Genomic DNA, 15,603 nt, shown 5'->3' with positions numbered 1-15,603 from the left:
TGTTGAAATCTTTAGATTTTTGCTCTACATTTGACAGTAAAATGATAAGAGAGACTCTTTGTGAGTAAACACTGTCTGTTCTGTCTGATGCTCTCCTCTTCTGCACCTCTCTCCTTTAGTATCTCATCTGTCTCATCCTCATCTCCACTGCTCTCGCCTCCTGTTCTCTACACGCTCACATCCTGCTCACATAAAGGATGAAATCAAGTATTTAATTTTCAGAATGCTCGATTTTCAGAATAAAAATCTTGACTATTCCACATCCCTTTTATGTGGCTTTGTCGGGTCCATTGTTTAGAGACACAATTCAGTGATTCTGAAAAAGCAGCAGTGACTGACATGTATTCAATCTCCTGCCTGTTATATGATTACTTTCAACTTGTATCGTTCGATCAGTCACAGAAAAACTGCCTCTATTAGAAGCAAAGGATGCGTCATCAGTAATTATCAGCTCATCGGAACAAGCAAGTTTCTTAATGATCTGAGAAGACAATGATGGCTAAAATCGTGCACCTCGAAATTTATAAGACGCATGTGTACAAATACATGTCTCTTTGAATAAAAGCACCACATTTTTCACTGTTAAATTAATATACCTTTTTAGAACACCCATCTAATAAATAAGCTAAATTTTGCTTTATCAATATAATATAATCAATCTCCCCCAACATAGAAAACAAATGACACAGACAGCAAAACAATTGCGATCACAGCACAATACGTTTTTATTCGACACAGAAACCATGTGTACAGGAAAAATATCCACAGCTTCGACTGAGCATGTAACACTGGCTCACCTCGAGGGACGACTGCTGGTGAAACTTGAAGGGGTGGGGGGGGGGGGTGGGGGGTAAGCAGACAACTGCAATTCAATTCACTGGGGAAACGACATTTGCAAATCAAAGAACATCTGAATGTGTTTAGTTCCATGTTACACCTCATGCATGACATCAAAAATAGTCTTTCTGACATGACAGTTTCATCCACAAGCACGGACATACCCGCTCTCAAATGTCCGACAGGCAGACACTGAGCTAAACTGTTGCTCTGGAAAATTAAGGTTTAGAATTAGATTCAGGCTATGTGGCAAGAAAATACTGTATTTGTTTTTTTAATTATTATCTTGTATCAAGACATATTGGATGCATTTCATTCCATTACACATTCTTCAATTTTAACCCCTATAGGACATTCATCAAAAGTAAAACTACAGCATTTGAGAAGTACAAGCTCTTTTACATCTTTCAGTCCCTTTTGAACTCAGACATCACGGCACAGTCTTCTATTTATTTCCGGGCAATTTATCTGTCACACCATCAGAAGATAAGAAGAAAAAAACAAAACAACCGACATAACGCTTCAGTATTAAAAAGTAAAATTGAGGGTAACGATGTATAATTTATCATAGATGATTTACTGACATGTACAACTCACTGTATCGCACACACGCAAAACTGACATCGATATTAACAAAAAGCAAACACAGCTGTTTAAGGCATGTTAAACACACGAGCATACATGAACACGTGACTGCAGAGGTTAAGCAACACAAATGTTCCAGGAGTGATATACGTTTTTATATCATTGTTTTGTCACTGATGAAACACACCAACACTGGAGACCAAACTCTGCTGCTTTGCTGTCACACGCTCGAATGGGTCACAGCAATCTGAACCTGTTTTAATTAGGTCAACATCAAAACCATACTGAGAGGTTAAGACAAGAAAAACAAAAACATGGCCACGACTGGATACTCATCAGTAAACTGACGACTTCTTAAGAGGTAGGAGATGGGTATGGAATGAAGTTGGCAGGGGTTTTCCCTCACTGGTCACAACCTGTGATAGTAACATGTAAGGCCTGTTGAGGAGCGCATGTAGCTGTACGACAATAATCCAGCAGCTCGATAACAGTGGCACACTAGAGACTGACTACTGGCCAATGAGCAAACACACTGAGCCTCAAAGACTTGAAGTATGATAATATCTCCTCTGATATTAATCATTAACTTTAGAATCTACAGTAAAAATTCTAACTAATTTACACAAATCAAAGCCAGAACTGTTGAATCTAAGTCTGAGCAGTTTGCTGTATTTATGAAACTGAAAATTAAACTTTAAAGGTAGGATAAAAGACACTCGGTTATAAAGAATCTAAGGCCACACAGAGAAGTTACGTGCCGCAAAACCTGTTTCGTTCTAAATTGATTTGCTTGATTTCCAAATTCACATTTATGTGACTGAGGATGCACCAGTACTACTTGATTTAATTCATTCATAACAAGCGCTTGGAGAGCTGACCATCTAATTATCCAGCGTATAATGAGCCATATTATCATCACTTCACAATTCAGATGTCAGCACAGGTGTGAAGATAACTGTGACACCAACTCCTCACATTACATAACGAAACAAGGGGCAGTGACACTGGACACAAATGTGGAAAGCAGCTCACACTGAGTTGTTGACATTTACAATGGCCTGTCAGTTTAGCTGAGGTCACACGTTACAGGTTCAGCTGTCACAAACCCATTCAGATAACAATCTGCACTTCCACTCCATGACAAGGTTAAACACAGCTTGCATACAGTACATACAGCATATACAGCAAACCTGCAATGAGTGGTTTTTATATGAAATTTACTATATACAATATTTCAACACTGATTTAAAATATTTGTATGTTTGTGTCTTCAACATAAAACTGGGAAATGATGACAAACAACTGCTCATGACCAAAAAGTTTCTTTTAAAAACAGTATTTCTGTCAGCTTTAATATGAGATAAAGTCAAACAAACAAACAAACAAACAAAAATCGTCCTCCTAATTTCAGTTGTGAAGTCAAATAGAAAGTATGTGATAAATTACAAACTGCAGCAAGAATACTTAAACTGTCACCGTGGACCTTTGTTATGAATGCATCTGAATGGGAAGTACAATTAAGTGTTGAGCTGTTGTCAATGATCAACAGTGAGGATGAAAAAAAAGTATACAATCAACAGTATCACAATATTGTAGTATCCAGTCAAAATGAGTTTCAACAAGTCATTTGTATGTAACTAACTACATACATCAGTTTAGATCAAATATGTAAATTTTAGATAATTTTGTTGAATGACGCCAGCGCGAAACATCCATTTACCCAAAAGCAATATCTATAATAATGTCAACCTCCCGGTGGATAATTTTCTGGTCTTATAACAAGACTAAATGATAGAATGATCAAACCCCTTGACTATTTCCACATTTTCATAAAAAAAAAAAAATATGAAAAGAACAAAAATACACACTAATAACACAGATAATACATAAAGCCCTACCATATGATTTATTAGATTATTTCATTCTGATTTATATATTTGATTAATGGTAGCCAATTTGTCTCATAATTTAATTGTTCTTATAACATTTTATGATTACAATATGTATTTTTTTGTATGCTTTTCAAAATCTATTTTACAAAAACAAAATGTGTAAAAGGTCAAGGGTCAGTCATTTAATTGTGATTAGTGTTGAGTCAATCATTCTGTATTTACAAGGAATCATATTTACAATCTTAGATTTTCCATCTCATGCATCATTTTTACTCGGTGAATTGAAGACCAGTATCATTAAACCCATAAAACATTATGAACACCACCTAGTTTACCATTAATAGTTATATAATTGAGGATTTCAGGCAGTAAATGTATGACCATATCTACACTGATATATCGTAATTCCCTGTGATGAAGGTAATTTACAATAATATACATGACTGAAGTCAATATAGTTGTATTTTTCCAAAACATTTATTTAATAATGAGCTTTATCTAACCCAGGGCTTTCTTCATTGTTTCTTAGGTTTCCCAATAAATTAAATTTTTAATGGACTGACAAAAACTAAGTGGACACAGACAGCTCTTTCCCTGAAAGTGCCAGTGAGATGAACAGAGGGAGAGAGGGAGAAGGAGAAGGCCAGAAAAAGGGGAAACATGTGAGAGGTATGGTTGTTAGGTCACTACCAGTCTGCATTGTCCCAGGCGTCCTCAGCAGGTTTTGTGGGACTCTTCGTCTTTGTCTTACCATCGGCGTTCTCCCAGTTGTTGTCCCAAGCCTCCCAGCTCTCCTCCGTGCTGTGTTTGTTGTTGGATGCTGCTTCGGAGCCCCAATTGTCCCAACTGTCAGAGCTCTTCTTTGCAGAGTTATCTGCCATGGTCCAGCTGTCACTGCTAGGAGACTTCTTGGCCTTTAAGGAGTTGCTGCTGCCAAAGGTTTCCCAGAAGTCCTTTGAGACAGGCTGGGTAGAACTGCCCTGATACCCCTCAGTGGCATCCATGTTCTGATAGCTTTCTCCAGTAGACCTGAGCACAGTCCAAACAGGAAGAAATGCTTCAATCTTTCATGGTTCAGGAAATTAAACCATGTAATACAAAGGATTTTGTAAGTGGGAGTTTTTATAATGTAAGAAATGTTATCATACCCATCTTCTGGATTTCCAGAGAAGAGGTTCGTCAATTTTGAACCAGCTCCCTGGAACTAAAAAATGAAAACAAAAAGAGTCAATATCATTTAGATGCAGTTTCCTTAAAAAATAATGCCTTTGTAAGAAAAGAATGACAAATGCATAATATATTAACAGAAAACTAAAGTCAGAAGAAAACATTTTAAATAATTGTTAACTTAAATAAACAATCAGTATTAAATATACAAAAATGATCAGATTGAAACTAAAGTGTAGTAACTTAAGATATAGAGTTTATAAGACTGCTAACAAATTGGTATTTTCTAACATTGTACTCACCACCACAATAATAATGGCAGCAAAAAAAAAACAAGAGATTATATTACATTAGTATGGTTCACTGTACATTCATCATTAGACAAAACCAGTCTCCTTGGAGGGTTAGGATATCGAGGGGGACACATCTGGTCTGAGAGACCCTGGTGTCACATCAGAGCTACCGCTCGTCGCTCAGGAGACTGGTTTTGCCGGTAACATGGCAGACCTCTGCCCATCCTACCTTGTTTGCCAGCCCACTGATGCTGACTGTCATTTCATCTAGCAATTTGCCATCTTTCACCTGGATTAATGCAAATGATTATTAAAAACTACAAAAAACAACAGTCTTCATACAAATATGTCAGAAACAACATGTTGTTGATCAAATGTTCTGTTTGATTGTGAAAAAGTGATTACGTGTGTTTAGGTTAGAGAATAATCAGTGAGAATTGAATTTTAAAAAAGGTTACTCAGCTCAAGAGAAAAATTATGCAGCTGCTACTGTTTAGCAAGAGAGTAAGAAGACTGTTGCAGAAGCACACTTGAGAAAACTTAAATCAACTGTACATTAGACGACAACAGCATTTTGTTAAATATCAGTCTCTCTAAGTCACTGGCCTTTCCTTCAATCAAACCTTATACCAATTTTAAAAAATCATTTAAGTTAAGAGTATCTTCTTCTCATCCAAGAGCTTCTCACTTAACAGCAACAGTTAGAGCAGCAACGTGGAAGCATTTCTATGGAGAACACTCACCGTGACTTTGGAAATGGTGACATTAGTTGGTTCATGCAGATTGACGAGAGCAAAGCTTATTTTGATGCAGAAGCTCAAACACACTGCATCTGCGAAGCCAGTGAGCAACTGATTGTCAAGTGAGGAGCTCCAGGGGTGTGTTTAGAGAATTAAATACGAATATCTCACCGAGGACTAAGACTGTGACATGTTATGTCTTGCATCAAGCTTGGCTGCAAAGCACAAGAGATCTTTCACTCAATTATCTTGCCAGGTGGATGAAAAGGAAAATAAGTTTGGATAAGATCTTTGTATTAAATATAGACCTCTTATTTCCTTGTTATGCGAGTGTGGACAGTTTGGAATGTGGCATATCTGAACTAAGACTTTGGCTCCTCAAATAATTTACCCCAGTGTCTGTGATGATGAGAGTAACTTCCCACTGACTCACACCTGCTCACATATAAAGGGTTGACAGCTGTATTTCTTCAGCAGATGTCATGAGTGACTGAGGGAAGACAAAGGTTTGATCTTTTTTTCTGCAGCTTTGAAATAGCAGCTTTTATCGTTTAGTGCACACTGACATGAAACAGAGGAAACTGGAGAAGAAAAGCAGCGTAGAAAATAGCACATTCACATCTGAAGCTGTTTTTTTTTATCTAAAGCGCTGCAACCCACCACCAAATCAACAACTTCAAAGTTACCTTTTCTTGGGTAGGTTTGATAATATTCTCATTTACTGTCTGTCCTAACTCTGAGGCCTAGTTGGGAGTCAGAGGGGAGAATTGCCTTGAATGAGACACAGTTTAACATTCACAGCAGAGCAAGAAACTGAGACGTTTGTTCTGCAGTTGCGTAAAATGACCCCTCATTCCCATTCACCATGACACTTAACAAGCACTAGAGGGTGTAATGGTTCAACAATAAACTTGCATCAGTGTGAACTTCCTTGATGAGGCAACACTGCATACAGCTTGATTTCTGTGCAGTTTCACCTGAGCATTATAGCCTTTAAACTTTGACATCTGCAGTTTCAGATATTTAAATGACAACATCTTTACTTTACACTCTGCCTCCTAACATGCTGTAATAATGATATATGGTTACCAAAATCCTACTAAAAGTTGCAACTTTCAGTAATGACTTAATTGAATCCATTACACCTCTATGATACAATGTTTGCAGTCAACACAAAACTGTCATGCATAAACAGATAACCCGTTTTCGATGGATGTGAGTGAACAACATATCTATATTAAGGTATAGGGATTAGAGGTAATCACCATCTCATAATATATGTTATCCCAACCAACTGTCTTTCACAGGTTATCCATAAACTCAAAGAACAGGTACCAAGACGGACACGATGCCTTGCATTAGTATATCCAAGCTGAAGCACGTGAAGAGGACACTCAAAATGCTTGTTTTACTGATGAAAAACTGACAAAAATAAAGAACATGGGTAAAATGTGTTTTCAGCAAAATAACACGACATGGAAAAAGCAACATGCACCTATATGATCTGCTTTACCGGTTCTGGGGGCGCTTTATAGCCCTTTAACTACTCCAGAGAGGGCATTATAGATATAAAGAGATATTAGTCACAGTTATTAGACCTTCAAATAATTTTTGTTGACAGATTTTATCAAGAAAATTTGCGTTTGTGAATTCTAACTCTTAAGTAAGAGGGGACTATTTAATATTATACACAGAAAACCTTTACTATCGGTAAATATCGTGGGTTAATGGGACTTAAACTCAGTCTTACCTTTAAAGTAGCTTGGTTTGCCAGTTTACTCGTCTGTTTAAAGTGAAAAAAGAGAAATAATTATTGATTATATGTTTTTTCTTTTTGTTACTCCAGTGTTGAAGACATAGGATCAGCATTTATTGATTAAATACACTTACATTATCTTTCGCAATAGAAGCAAACTTGCTAGCCCCAACAGTGAAACTGCTCCAACCCTGTTGAAGAAAGATAGAAACTGTCAGAGCGGAAGAAAAATAAAAACAAAAAGAACAACTCAGCCAAAAGACCTACCGAATAAATAGAAGACATGGCATTGTTCAGGAAGTCTTCCTCTTTCCTCTCCGGGGTCACTGTGTTGCCAAAGCCAACATACCGATTCTCTTGGTTGCCGCTGTAACCACCTCCACTAAAGTATTACAAATTATTAAAAATAAACATGTAATTTACAGAAAATAAGAGAAGAGTGAATAATAAGGTAAATGTCATGGCGAGTGTGATGGTCTTACCTCTGATAAGAATTAACATCGTCACTCAACCAGTCTTCAAAAGCTTTGTCGTTAGATTTAGCAGAGTTTTGTCCAGGTCCTCCCGGGCTGAACAAAAGAAATATGAATGTTTTGATGGCTGTTCTGTGTCTGATATTACGCACAGTTTGACAATGTTTATAATTCCCTCATGCTTACCGGTGAGAGGATGAAAGGCTCATCTTGGGTTGAGCAGATGTCCAGTTTCTGGCAGGTGATGTCTCAATGGACCACTCCTTACCCTCAGCTAAAGTTACAACCTGTCATATACAACACACACGAAGACTTTTAATTATTCTGATGAACAACATGCACAGTACAAGCTACAAGTTCAACCACTGATCAACCAGCTTTTTATAAACAAGATATTATGCCTATCCATTAAATGACAGGTTGCATTTATTTACAGTGAATACGTAATTACAACTAGGATTTTAAAATCAGGTTCCTGCTGACACATACAGTGCTTTTGGACCAGGATGGACACAAAAATCCGATCAATTGTTCCTTGGTACAACATTAATGTTTAAAGAAACTGCAAATTAATCCATTCCGGTTTTATGACATTTTGCTAAAACGAGAACTTATGACGCCCAAAATAATAGGTCCCCCTTCAAAACATCTGTTGTCTTAATTTAGTAAGGAAACTGAAGATCCACATCTATCTGAAAGACCTTTGCGTCTGCACAGCTCACCTTGTCCCTGAAGAGCGCAGCAGCTCTGCTGTTGTATTTCTCCTGTAAAGTCCAGTTGGCATCATAATCGTCTTGGATTTCGAGAAACAAGCGGAATTTACCATTTCCTCCTTCTTTCATCTTCTCCAGCTCGATATCTTTCCACTTGTCCATGGTAACAGAACGCACAAAACTGAGCAGAAGAGATCAGCATTATTTAATTACCAGGCTGTAATAGGTCAGCGGTGATGAAAGGCTGTTGCAGCTGTTGCTAAATCTAGTCCTTACATCAATGAGAACATACAGTACACACACACAACTCATCCAGCCACTACTATTTGTGCACCTTGTAAGAGTGGGTTTATCTAAAAGTTCATTGTATTCTGTTAAGTTTTATTGAATAGTTTAATGAATAAAACTGACTTGCAAAGACCAGAGTTATGTTAAATCTAGCTGGTTATTTGAGCTTATCAGATTCCAAACATCACATGTTAACACTAGTTCAACGATCTTACCTGAGATGCACTCCAAGGCCTCTGTGCTTTCCAGAGCACTCGAGACAAATCCAGATGCCATAGGTCACACTAACCCACTGAGGGTTGAAAGCCCCGCATTCAAAACACAACTGAGGAGAAAACAATTGATTGGTTTTTATTTTGATAATGCAACAAAACATCAATTAAAATCTCACATATCAGCTTTGTACATAAATAAAGATGCAGACCAAAAACATGTCCACTGCAGGTGAAATTCCATCTAGAATTACTCTCATGATTAATTTAACCAAGGAGTAACAATGGGACATTTTAGGGATGTGCACAGGTGCAACATTGCAGGCCTCTCAAACACCTATCTATTACAGAATGTGAATAATAAGCGTGACAGTGAGGTGACACAGAATTCATCCGAGGACTTACATTGTTCTCATCCTGGGTTCTCACTTCCTTCAGAACTCTTCTGGTCCTTGGACTTGCCATTTTGACCTAAAGCTGAACAAGCAGAGAGAGAAAGTGCTCTAATGGTGTCATCTAAAACAAACATGGACCTGCTTCACAGAGAGTAACCTTGTCTATGATGAACTGTGTTTAGTTGGGAAAGTGGATCAAAGCTGTGGGCTACCACCAGTGTAAAGGACCATAAGCTGCAGTAAAGCTTTCCGAAAGGGTATCATGAGACCACATGTTATAATAATAAATCTGGCTTTATATTAGATCAGAAATAATTATTGCCGACTGATGGGGGGTGATCTAAGGGAAAAGACCTATGAGAATTCTATTTAACAATTTTCTGATCGATTTATTATTTGTTTGGTTGCTATGATGCTATAATGAAAACGGGCATTAAAGCTTTACAACAGAATTAATTCAAATGATATAATGAGAAGAAAAGGAGAACAACAACAAGTCTTCACCTTCGAGAAGCTGGAACCAGTTAATAATTGGCTCTGGATGAAATCAATTATTTTGAATTAATTTTTTTTGGCAAACCAATAAATGACTGAACCAGCTAATATATCAGTAGTAGATTAAACACAGGTTAATGTTTTTGAAGTATCACAGGGTCTGTTGTACACACTGTACTGCTGCAGATACAAGGTGTATTTCCATTTGAACACAGTGATTCAAACACAACTGTGATGAGGGACAAATCTGAGCTTTCTGAGCTTTGGCCATTGGTTACTGGGATCAAACTAGTTGGTGGATATTATGTAAAAAGGTGTCATGTTTAGGTTGAGTATGATTTCTAATCTACTATCATCTTGTGCAATCAGGAGAATCGTCAAGCCTCCCCTACGTGTAAACAGCTGTAATTGTATGAATAGTTAAGAAACAGCCATGAGGCCACGATAACTTCTGTTTCTAAAACAAATTAAATCAGTGAAATGTCACAGAACTGCAGTCGTGTCAATTCTCAGAGACTCGTAACAAACAGACCGTCGCACGCATCCTGTCGTGTGTTGGAACACGACACGTCTACAGCAGCACGAAGACTCGACGATGTGTCGCCTCGCACGATGATAACATGGGGATTTCGGATGAGACATCACGACAAAATGTGACTCGAAATGGCAGAGAAGGGGCGATGCTAGCGTTAGCAGCAGAGCGAGCTAACAGCTCTGTTACCTGTGAGTGATGAAGGAGCAGGCGATGCGTTCACAGACTCTGCGGCTCCGCTGGTTTTATCTACGAGGAGGGTTTTCTTCTGTCGCGGGGACACGGTGGATGTCGTACAGCCACAGAAGAGTGTTTCAACACGGTCTGCTTGTGTTAAACGCCGGTAGCCATGTTCCTGTTTGCCTACGTTGGCAGTGCAGAGCACTATGGGAGACCGTCCTCCTCTTCCTCCTCTTCCTCCTCCTGCTCGTAGCCTCTTTCCTGTTCTCCTCCCCTCTGCTGCCTCCACTGTCTCGGAGTGTGAACAGGAATGTGAAGCCGAAGGTGAGTTAAAGGGATGGTTCACCGAAAAACGAATATTCACTCATTATCTACTCACCACTATGTCGATGGTTTCAGTTACCCCTGAAACTCCAAAAGCCCCTATTTAAATATACACTAGAAGACTAATATATACATTATTATGTCAAATACTTAACCACTAAAAGCTCTTTATTATTACTTATTATTCTATTCTATAGATCAGAGGTCACTAACAGGCGGACCGCGGTCCGGGTCCGGACCCAGAAGCCGTCCCGTACGGACCCGGACCTACAGCCAAAACAGAAGGTTATGATTTAAAACCTGACGGGGCGCTTCTATTTGTAATCGGCGCAGCTTTTGTAGTCTTTACGGTAGTGGTTTAGTGGATGAGGAAACGCACAGACCAATTGCATGCGAGTTAAGCCATCCCACGTGATACCACTCAGCCAATCAAGTCTGTGCATTCCAGCAGGTAAACATTGCGACTCTACAGTGCAGACAGATGAGAGAGTTAGAGGCAAGTTACACATGAAAAGACAGTAGAAAGAAAAAGACAGATAGAGATACAGGTAGAGAAAACAAAGGGAGAGATACAGAGGAGTGAGCCGGAGAAAGTTGAGAAACAGGAGTGAGACGGAGAAAGGGAGAGAAACAGAGGAGTGAGACGGAGAAAGGGAGAGAAACAGGAGTGAGACGGAGAAAGTTGAGACACAGGAGTGAGATGGAGAAAGTGGAGAAACAGGAGTGAGACGGAGAAAGGGAGAGAAACAGACGAACAAAGTGGGGGAGTGGGATATAAGAGGGGAAGAAAGTGATTCTAAAACTGTTCAATTGTTAAGATGTGTTGAGATTTATTATCTGTAAAATTGGTTGAGACTTTTGAGTCAAGATGTGAAACAGAAAAAGGGGAATTCAAGCTTTTGCTCCCTTTATTTTATTTTTCTGAAGTTAAGCCCTTTATTTGAACATGCACAATTTTCACATTTTATTTATTTTCTCTTATTTTGAAATGCAGCCCTACTTTTATTTAGTTAATGAGAGAATATTATACATATCTGCAATCATACATATATGTTCAGTTCTTTGTTACGTGACAATAAATATTGTCCAAAAGTTTTTGAATCGTACTGAATTCATTTGATTTGACAGTCAGGTATTTAGTACATGCAGATGTTGATACAACTACTAGGCTACTTAAATATATATCACACTAAATAGTTAGACATTATGATCTTCCGGACCTTTGCTTCATGAAATTTTCTCTAACTGGACCTCTTTAAATTTTAGTTGAATACCCCTGCTATATATGATGACCAATGAATGAGGCTGACGCATACAGTAACCACTGGATAAGTGTGGGAAACTGATATATAACAGATATCATAAATGACAAAAAGGTTGTATTTCAAAAAAATAAATCATTTATTTCAAATAAAATGAATAACACACCGCATATCACATCATGTGTTTTTTCTATGAACAACAATCAATTTCCATTTCACATACAAAAATACAAGCAGTTTCTTGTGAATGATTTATGTTTCAAAAACATCCAGCTCAAAATCCATATATATTTGAAACACTTTAAAATAGTTTTATTGAAAATAATTCAAAAAGGAAATGACTTATACAAAAACACTGAATGCTCCTACAAGCATTCATGAATACTAATGCTATCTACTAATTGACTTTGCGGTTCATTGTATCCATAGGCAGCCCTTTTTCATCACAGTTTACTGGGATCTTGTTGAATACGCTCTCAAAGTCTGATGGCATGTCAAAGAAAAGCTCATCATCGAAACAGTCCTCGTCAGCTGGGGACGCCATGCAGGGCAACTTCAGGACCAAGCCGGTGAGCAGCCCACCCACTGCAGCAACTGCTATGGTAGAGAAAATAGCTGCAACCTGGTAGAGAGCTTGTTCCTGTGCAGTACGACCCAAGCCCGGCTTCAGTCCGGGAATCAACCTCTGCAGCTCCAGCAGCTTTGGATCTCCTGCAGGTGGAGCACGATGGGAGAAGATCTGGTACATGCTGGGCCCGTATGTTTCCTCATTGGCTAAGAGGATAGCACAGATTGCTGCTGTGGATGATATCAGGCCAGTGATCCCATGGAGATTGTGAATTCCACACTGGTCTTGGATCCTCAAATGTTGGGCTAAAAAGGGAGTCAGGTATCTGTAGCCAAGAAAACAGGCAGTACAGCCCATGATGCCCAGGGCGTATGCAGCGGCAGGAGAAATCATCATGTCTACAGAAGCACCAACAGTCACACCACCTGCCAAAGTCACATTCTGAATGTCAGCCATTGTGAGCTTTCCTCTCTTGTTAAACACTGCAGAGAGGGCAAAAGCCGTCATCGTGGATGAGGTCAGACCTATAAAAGTGTGGAGAACTGCTCTGTGTTGATCATCACCCTTTAAGGTCAGAGCAGAGTTGAATGATGGCCAGAACACCCAAAGGAACAGGGTTCCCATGACAGATAGGATATCAGAATGATAACTGGTTGTCTCTTTAGGATGTCCATTATTCAGGCTCGGGCGGAACAGAACAAATGTCACTCCAAGACCAAAGTAGCAGGCAAACAAGTGAATAAGAATAGAGCCTCCTGCATCATTGATTCTAATGTATTTCAATACAGCCCACTCTGTCACAGCAAAGACAGGGATCTCCAGCAATGCCATAACCAGGAGCTGAACAGGACTGGTCTTTCCGAGCACAGCTCCAAACGAGATGAGCACCACAGCACAGGCAAACTCGGCATTCAGCAGGTTGATCACCCCCAGGTGAATTTGACCATTGTAATAAAACTGGAAGAAACCTTGAATCAGGATGGCCCACTGGATGGAAAATGTAGCTGTTAGAAAGTTGAAGACCATTCCACTGAAGCCGTAGAATCGGAAAAAGGCGAGTAGGCAACCAAAACCTATGAAGATCATCACCTGCACGTCGGCAAAGAAGGGATAGTCGCGATACAGAGAGTTCTCCATTGGGTTGGTCTCATTGTTCTGCAGCTTCGCATTGCTATTGTCATCATAGGTGACGAAGAGAAAATACAGAACCATGATGACAACCTCCAACACCAGCACGAGCACCGGCAGGCGCACTCTCAAACTTGTAGAGACATTCATGATGCACAACTCACAGTCCAGAGAGAAGCTCCCCCAGCAGTGGCCACTCTCCTTTTATGCTTCTATTTTATCAGATAAGAACAGCTAATGCCATTGGTGAAAGAGCCTAACCTCTATACATGGTTTAACACTGCAGCACCAGGAGTGCAGGCTGACAACTTGAATCCCTCAGATTCCTTAAAATGAGTCAAAAAGTTACATTTCTGAAAGTAGATTTTAAGAGGATGAATGAAAGGTAAATATTAATTAATTAATTAATAAAGATACTGATATTACCAACAAAATTGTGGTAGTAAATGCAGAGCCACTTCAGTTTCATTCATTTTCTCATGTTTTACTTTTGACGAATGAAATCTAATTTGTGATACCATAGACAATTATTATATCTGATATTCTCTTCTGGAGCCGCTTTCCCGTTTGCACGCACACACTGCACACTGCAGTAGCATCACTACTTCCCGGCAGCAGAAATTTAGGCTAAAAACACGGTGTAAATGACGCCGTTTAGAGTAAAATTTGAATGTCGGGGCTTACGGACACTTTTTTTTTTTTTCACGTTTGAAGAATTGGTCACCATTTACTTTAATTGTATTGGCTGCAATGCTGCCAATACAATTTCCTTTTTGAATTATTGTCAATAAAACTATTTTAAAGTGTTTAAAATATATATGGATTTTGAGCTGGATGTTTTTGAAACTTAAATCATTCTCAAGAGACTGCTTGTATTTTTGTATGTGAAATGGAAATTGACTGTTATTCATAGAAAAAATACATGATGTGATATGCGGGGTGTTATTCATTTTATTTGAAATAAATGATTTTTTTTTTTTTAAATACAACCTTTTTGTTATTTATGATATCTGTTATATATCAGTTTCCCACTATAAATAACACTTATCCAGTGGTCATCATATACAGAATAGAATAATAAGTAATAATAAAGAGCTTTTAGTGGTTAAGTATTTGACATAATAAAGTATATATTAGTCTTCTAGTGTATATTTAAATAGGGACTCAACCAAAGCTACAAAAATGAAGCAGAAGAAAAGCAAAATGCAGCATTTTTACCGACATGAGATTGAGGATTACTGCAACACTTTCTGTGGGCACAAAGTGTTCTGTTAAACTCAAATAGGTTGTCAGCTTCCAGTAGCTTTAGATATCACACTTGTGGCAAGGCAACAGAACAGCATTGCAATTAAACTAAAACTAATACAAAGTTATTTTTACAATACTTTAGATCTTTTTTTAAAGATCGTCTGCTTTTCAATAAGGTTCTGTCAACATTTACCACTGACCTGTTATACATATTGATTGATGGATTATATAATTTATGATGTCCCCATTGATGTCATAAAACTCATGACCATGATAACCTCCCTTGGCACCAGGATCTAACTAATTCCTCTTCTTTGTAGACTCCTTTCTTGTGCCACAATTTATTGTTATTTATTTTTATGCACTGTCTTTGAATACATTAATTGGTGTCTGTTGTGAAGCTACTCCACTTACAATAATTCATATCTTTTCAGTGTTATATTCTCAGTGTTATATCTCTCAGTGTTATATCTCGTTATATTGACATGTCATATCTCCATGTGATTATTAGTACA

General features: G+C 38.4%; 2 protein-coding genes across 8 annotated transcripts; both read right to left on the bottom strand.

Annotated features, from left to right (window-relative positions):
- Nucleotides 1-2,742: 2,742 nt before the first annotated feature.
- On the bottom strand, nucleotides 2,743-10,826 carry arfgap1 (ADP-ribosylation factor GTPase activating protein 1). Of its 7 annotated transcripts, XM_035151644.2 has the most exons (14): nucleotides 10,568-10,826; nucleotides 9,362-9,433; nucleotides 8,960-9,069; nucleotides 8,466-8,637; nucleotides 7,930-8,030; nucleotides 7,753-7,839; nucleotides 7,538-7,652; nucleotides 7,405-7,461; nucleotides 7,265-7,297; nucleotides 7,028-7,057; nucleotides 6,201-6,257; nucleotides 5,004-5,063; nucleotides 4,463-4,518; nucleotides 2,743-4,343 (listed from the first exon to the last, which is right to left on the bottom strand). In XM_035151644.2, the coding sequence occupies exons 2-14, from the start codon at nucleotides 9,419-9,421 to the stop codon at nucleotides 4,001-4,003; spliced, it is 1,281 nt and encodes a 426-aa protein (XP_035007535.1). In that variant the 5' UTR covers nucleotides 9,422-9,433; nucleotides 10,568-10,826; the 3' UTR covers nucleotides 2,743-4,000. The 7 variants fall into 7 exon arrangements, with proteins under 7 accessions (XP_035007535.1, XP_035007537.1, XP_035007536.1 ...); XM_035151646.2 differs by lacking the exon at nucleotides 5,004-5,063 and having other exon boundaries at nucleotides 4,463-4,512; XM_035151645.2 differs by lacking the exon at nucleotides 7,028-7,057 and having other exon boundaries at nucleotides 10,568-10,824.
- Nucleotides 10,827-12,541: 1,715 nt separating this feature from the next.
- Nucleotides 12,542-13,990, bottom strand: LOC118104663 (ammonium transporter Rh type B). Its single transcript, XM_035151697.2, has one exon. It carries the CDS (start codon nucleotides 13,988-13,990, stop codon nucleotides 12,542-12,544), a length of 1,449 nt encoding a protein of 482 aa, XP_035007588.1.
- Nucleotides 13,991-15,603: the final 1,613 nt, after the last annotated feature.

Source organism: Hippoglossus stenolepis, chromosome 3, assembly GCF_022539355.2.
Source record: "Hippoglossus stenolepis isolate QCI-W04-F060 chromosome 3, HSTE1.2, whole genome shotgun sequence".
Classification (NCBI taxonomy): Eukaryota; Metazoa; Chordata; class Actinopteri; order Pleuronectiformes; family Pleuronectidae; genus Hippoglossus; species Hippoglossus stenolepis.
The sequence above is the reverse complement of the archived record's forward strand: the minus strand, read 5'-3'. Positions and strand labels throughout refer to the sequence as shown.

What these genes read in the sequence shown, in the direction of transcription:
- arfgap1 (XM_035151644.2), bottom strand. Translation starts at nt 9,421, where the DNA reads ATGGCAAGTCCAAGGACCAGAAGAGTTCTGAAGGAAGTGAGAACCCAG. An exon ending in AGCCTTTCATCCTCTCACCG is followed by an intron (nt 7,840 to 7,929) that starts GTAAGCATGAGG and finishes TCTTTTGTTCAG; the next exon opens with CCCGGGAGGACCTGGACAAA. An exon ending in CAAACCAAGCTACTTTAAAG is followed by an intron (nt 7,058 to 7,264) that starts GTAAGACTGAGT and finishes TCTCTGGAGTAG; the next exon opens with TTAAAGGGCTATAAAGCGCC.
- LOC118104663 (XM_035151697.2), bottom strand. Translation starts at nt 13,990, where the DNA reads ATGAATGTCTCTACAAGTTTGAGAGTGCGCCTGCCGGTGCTCGTGCTG.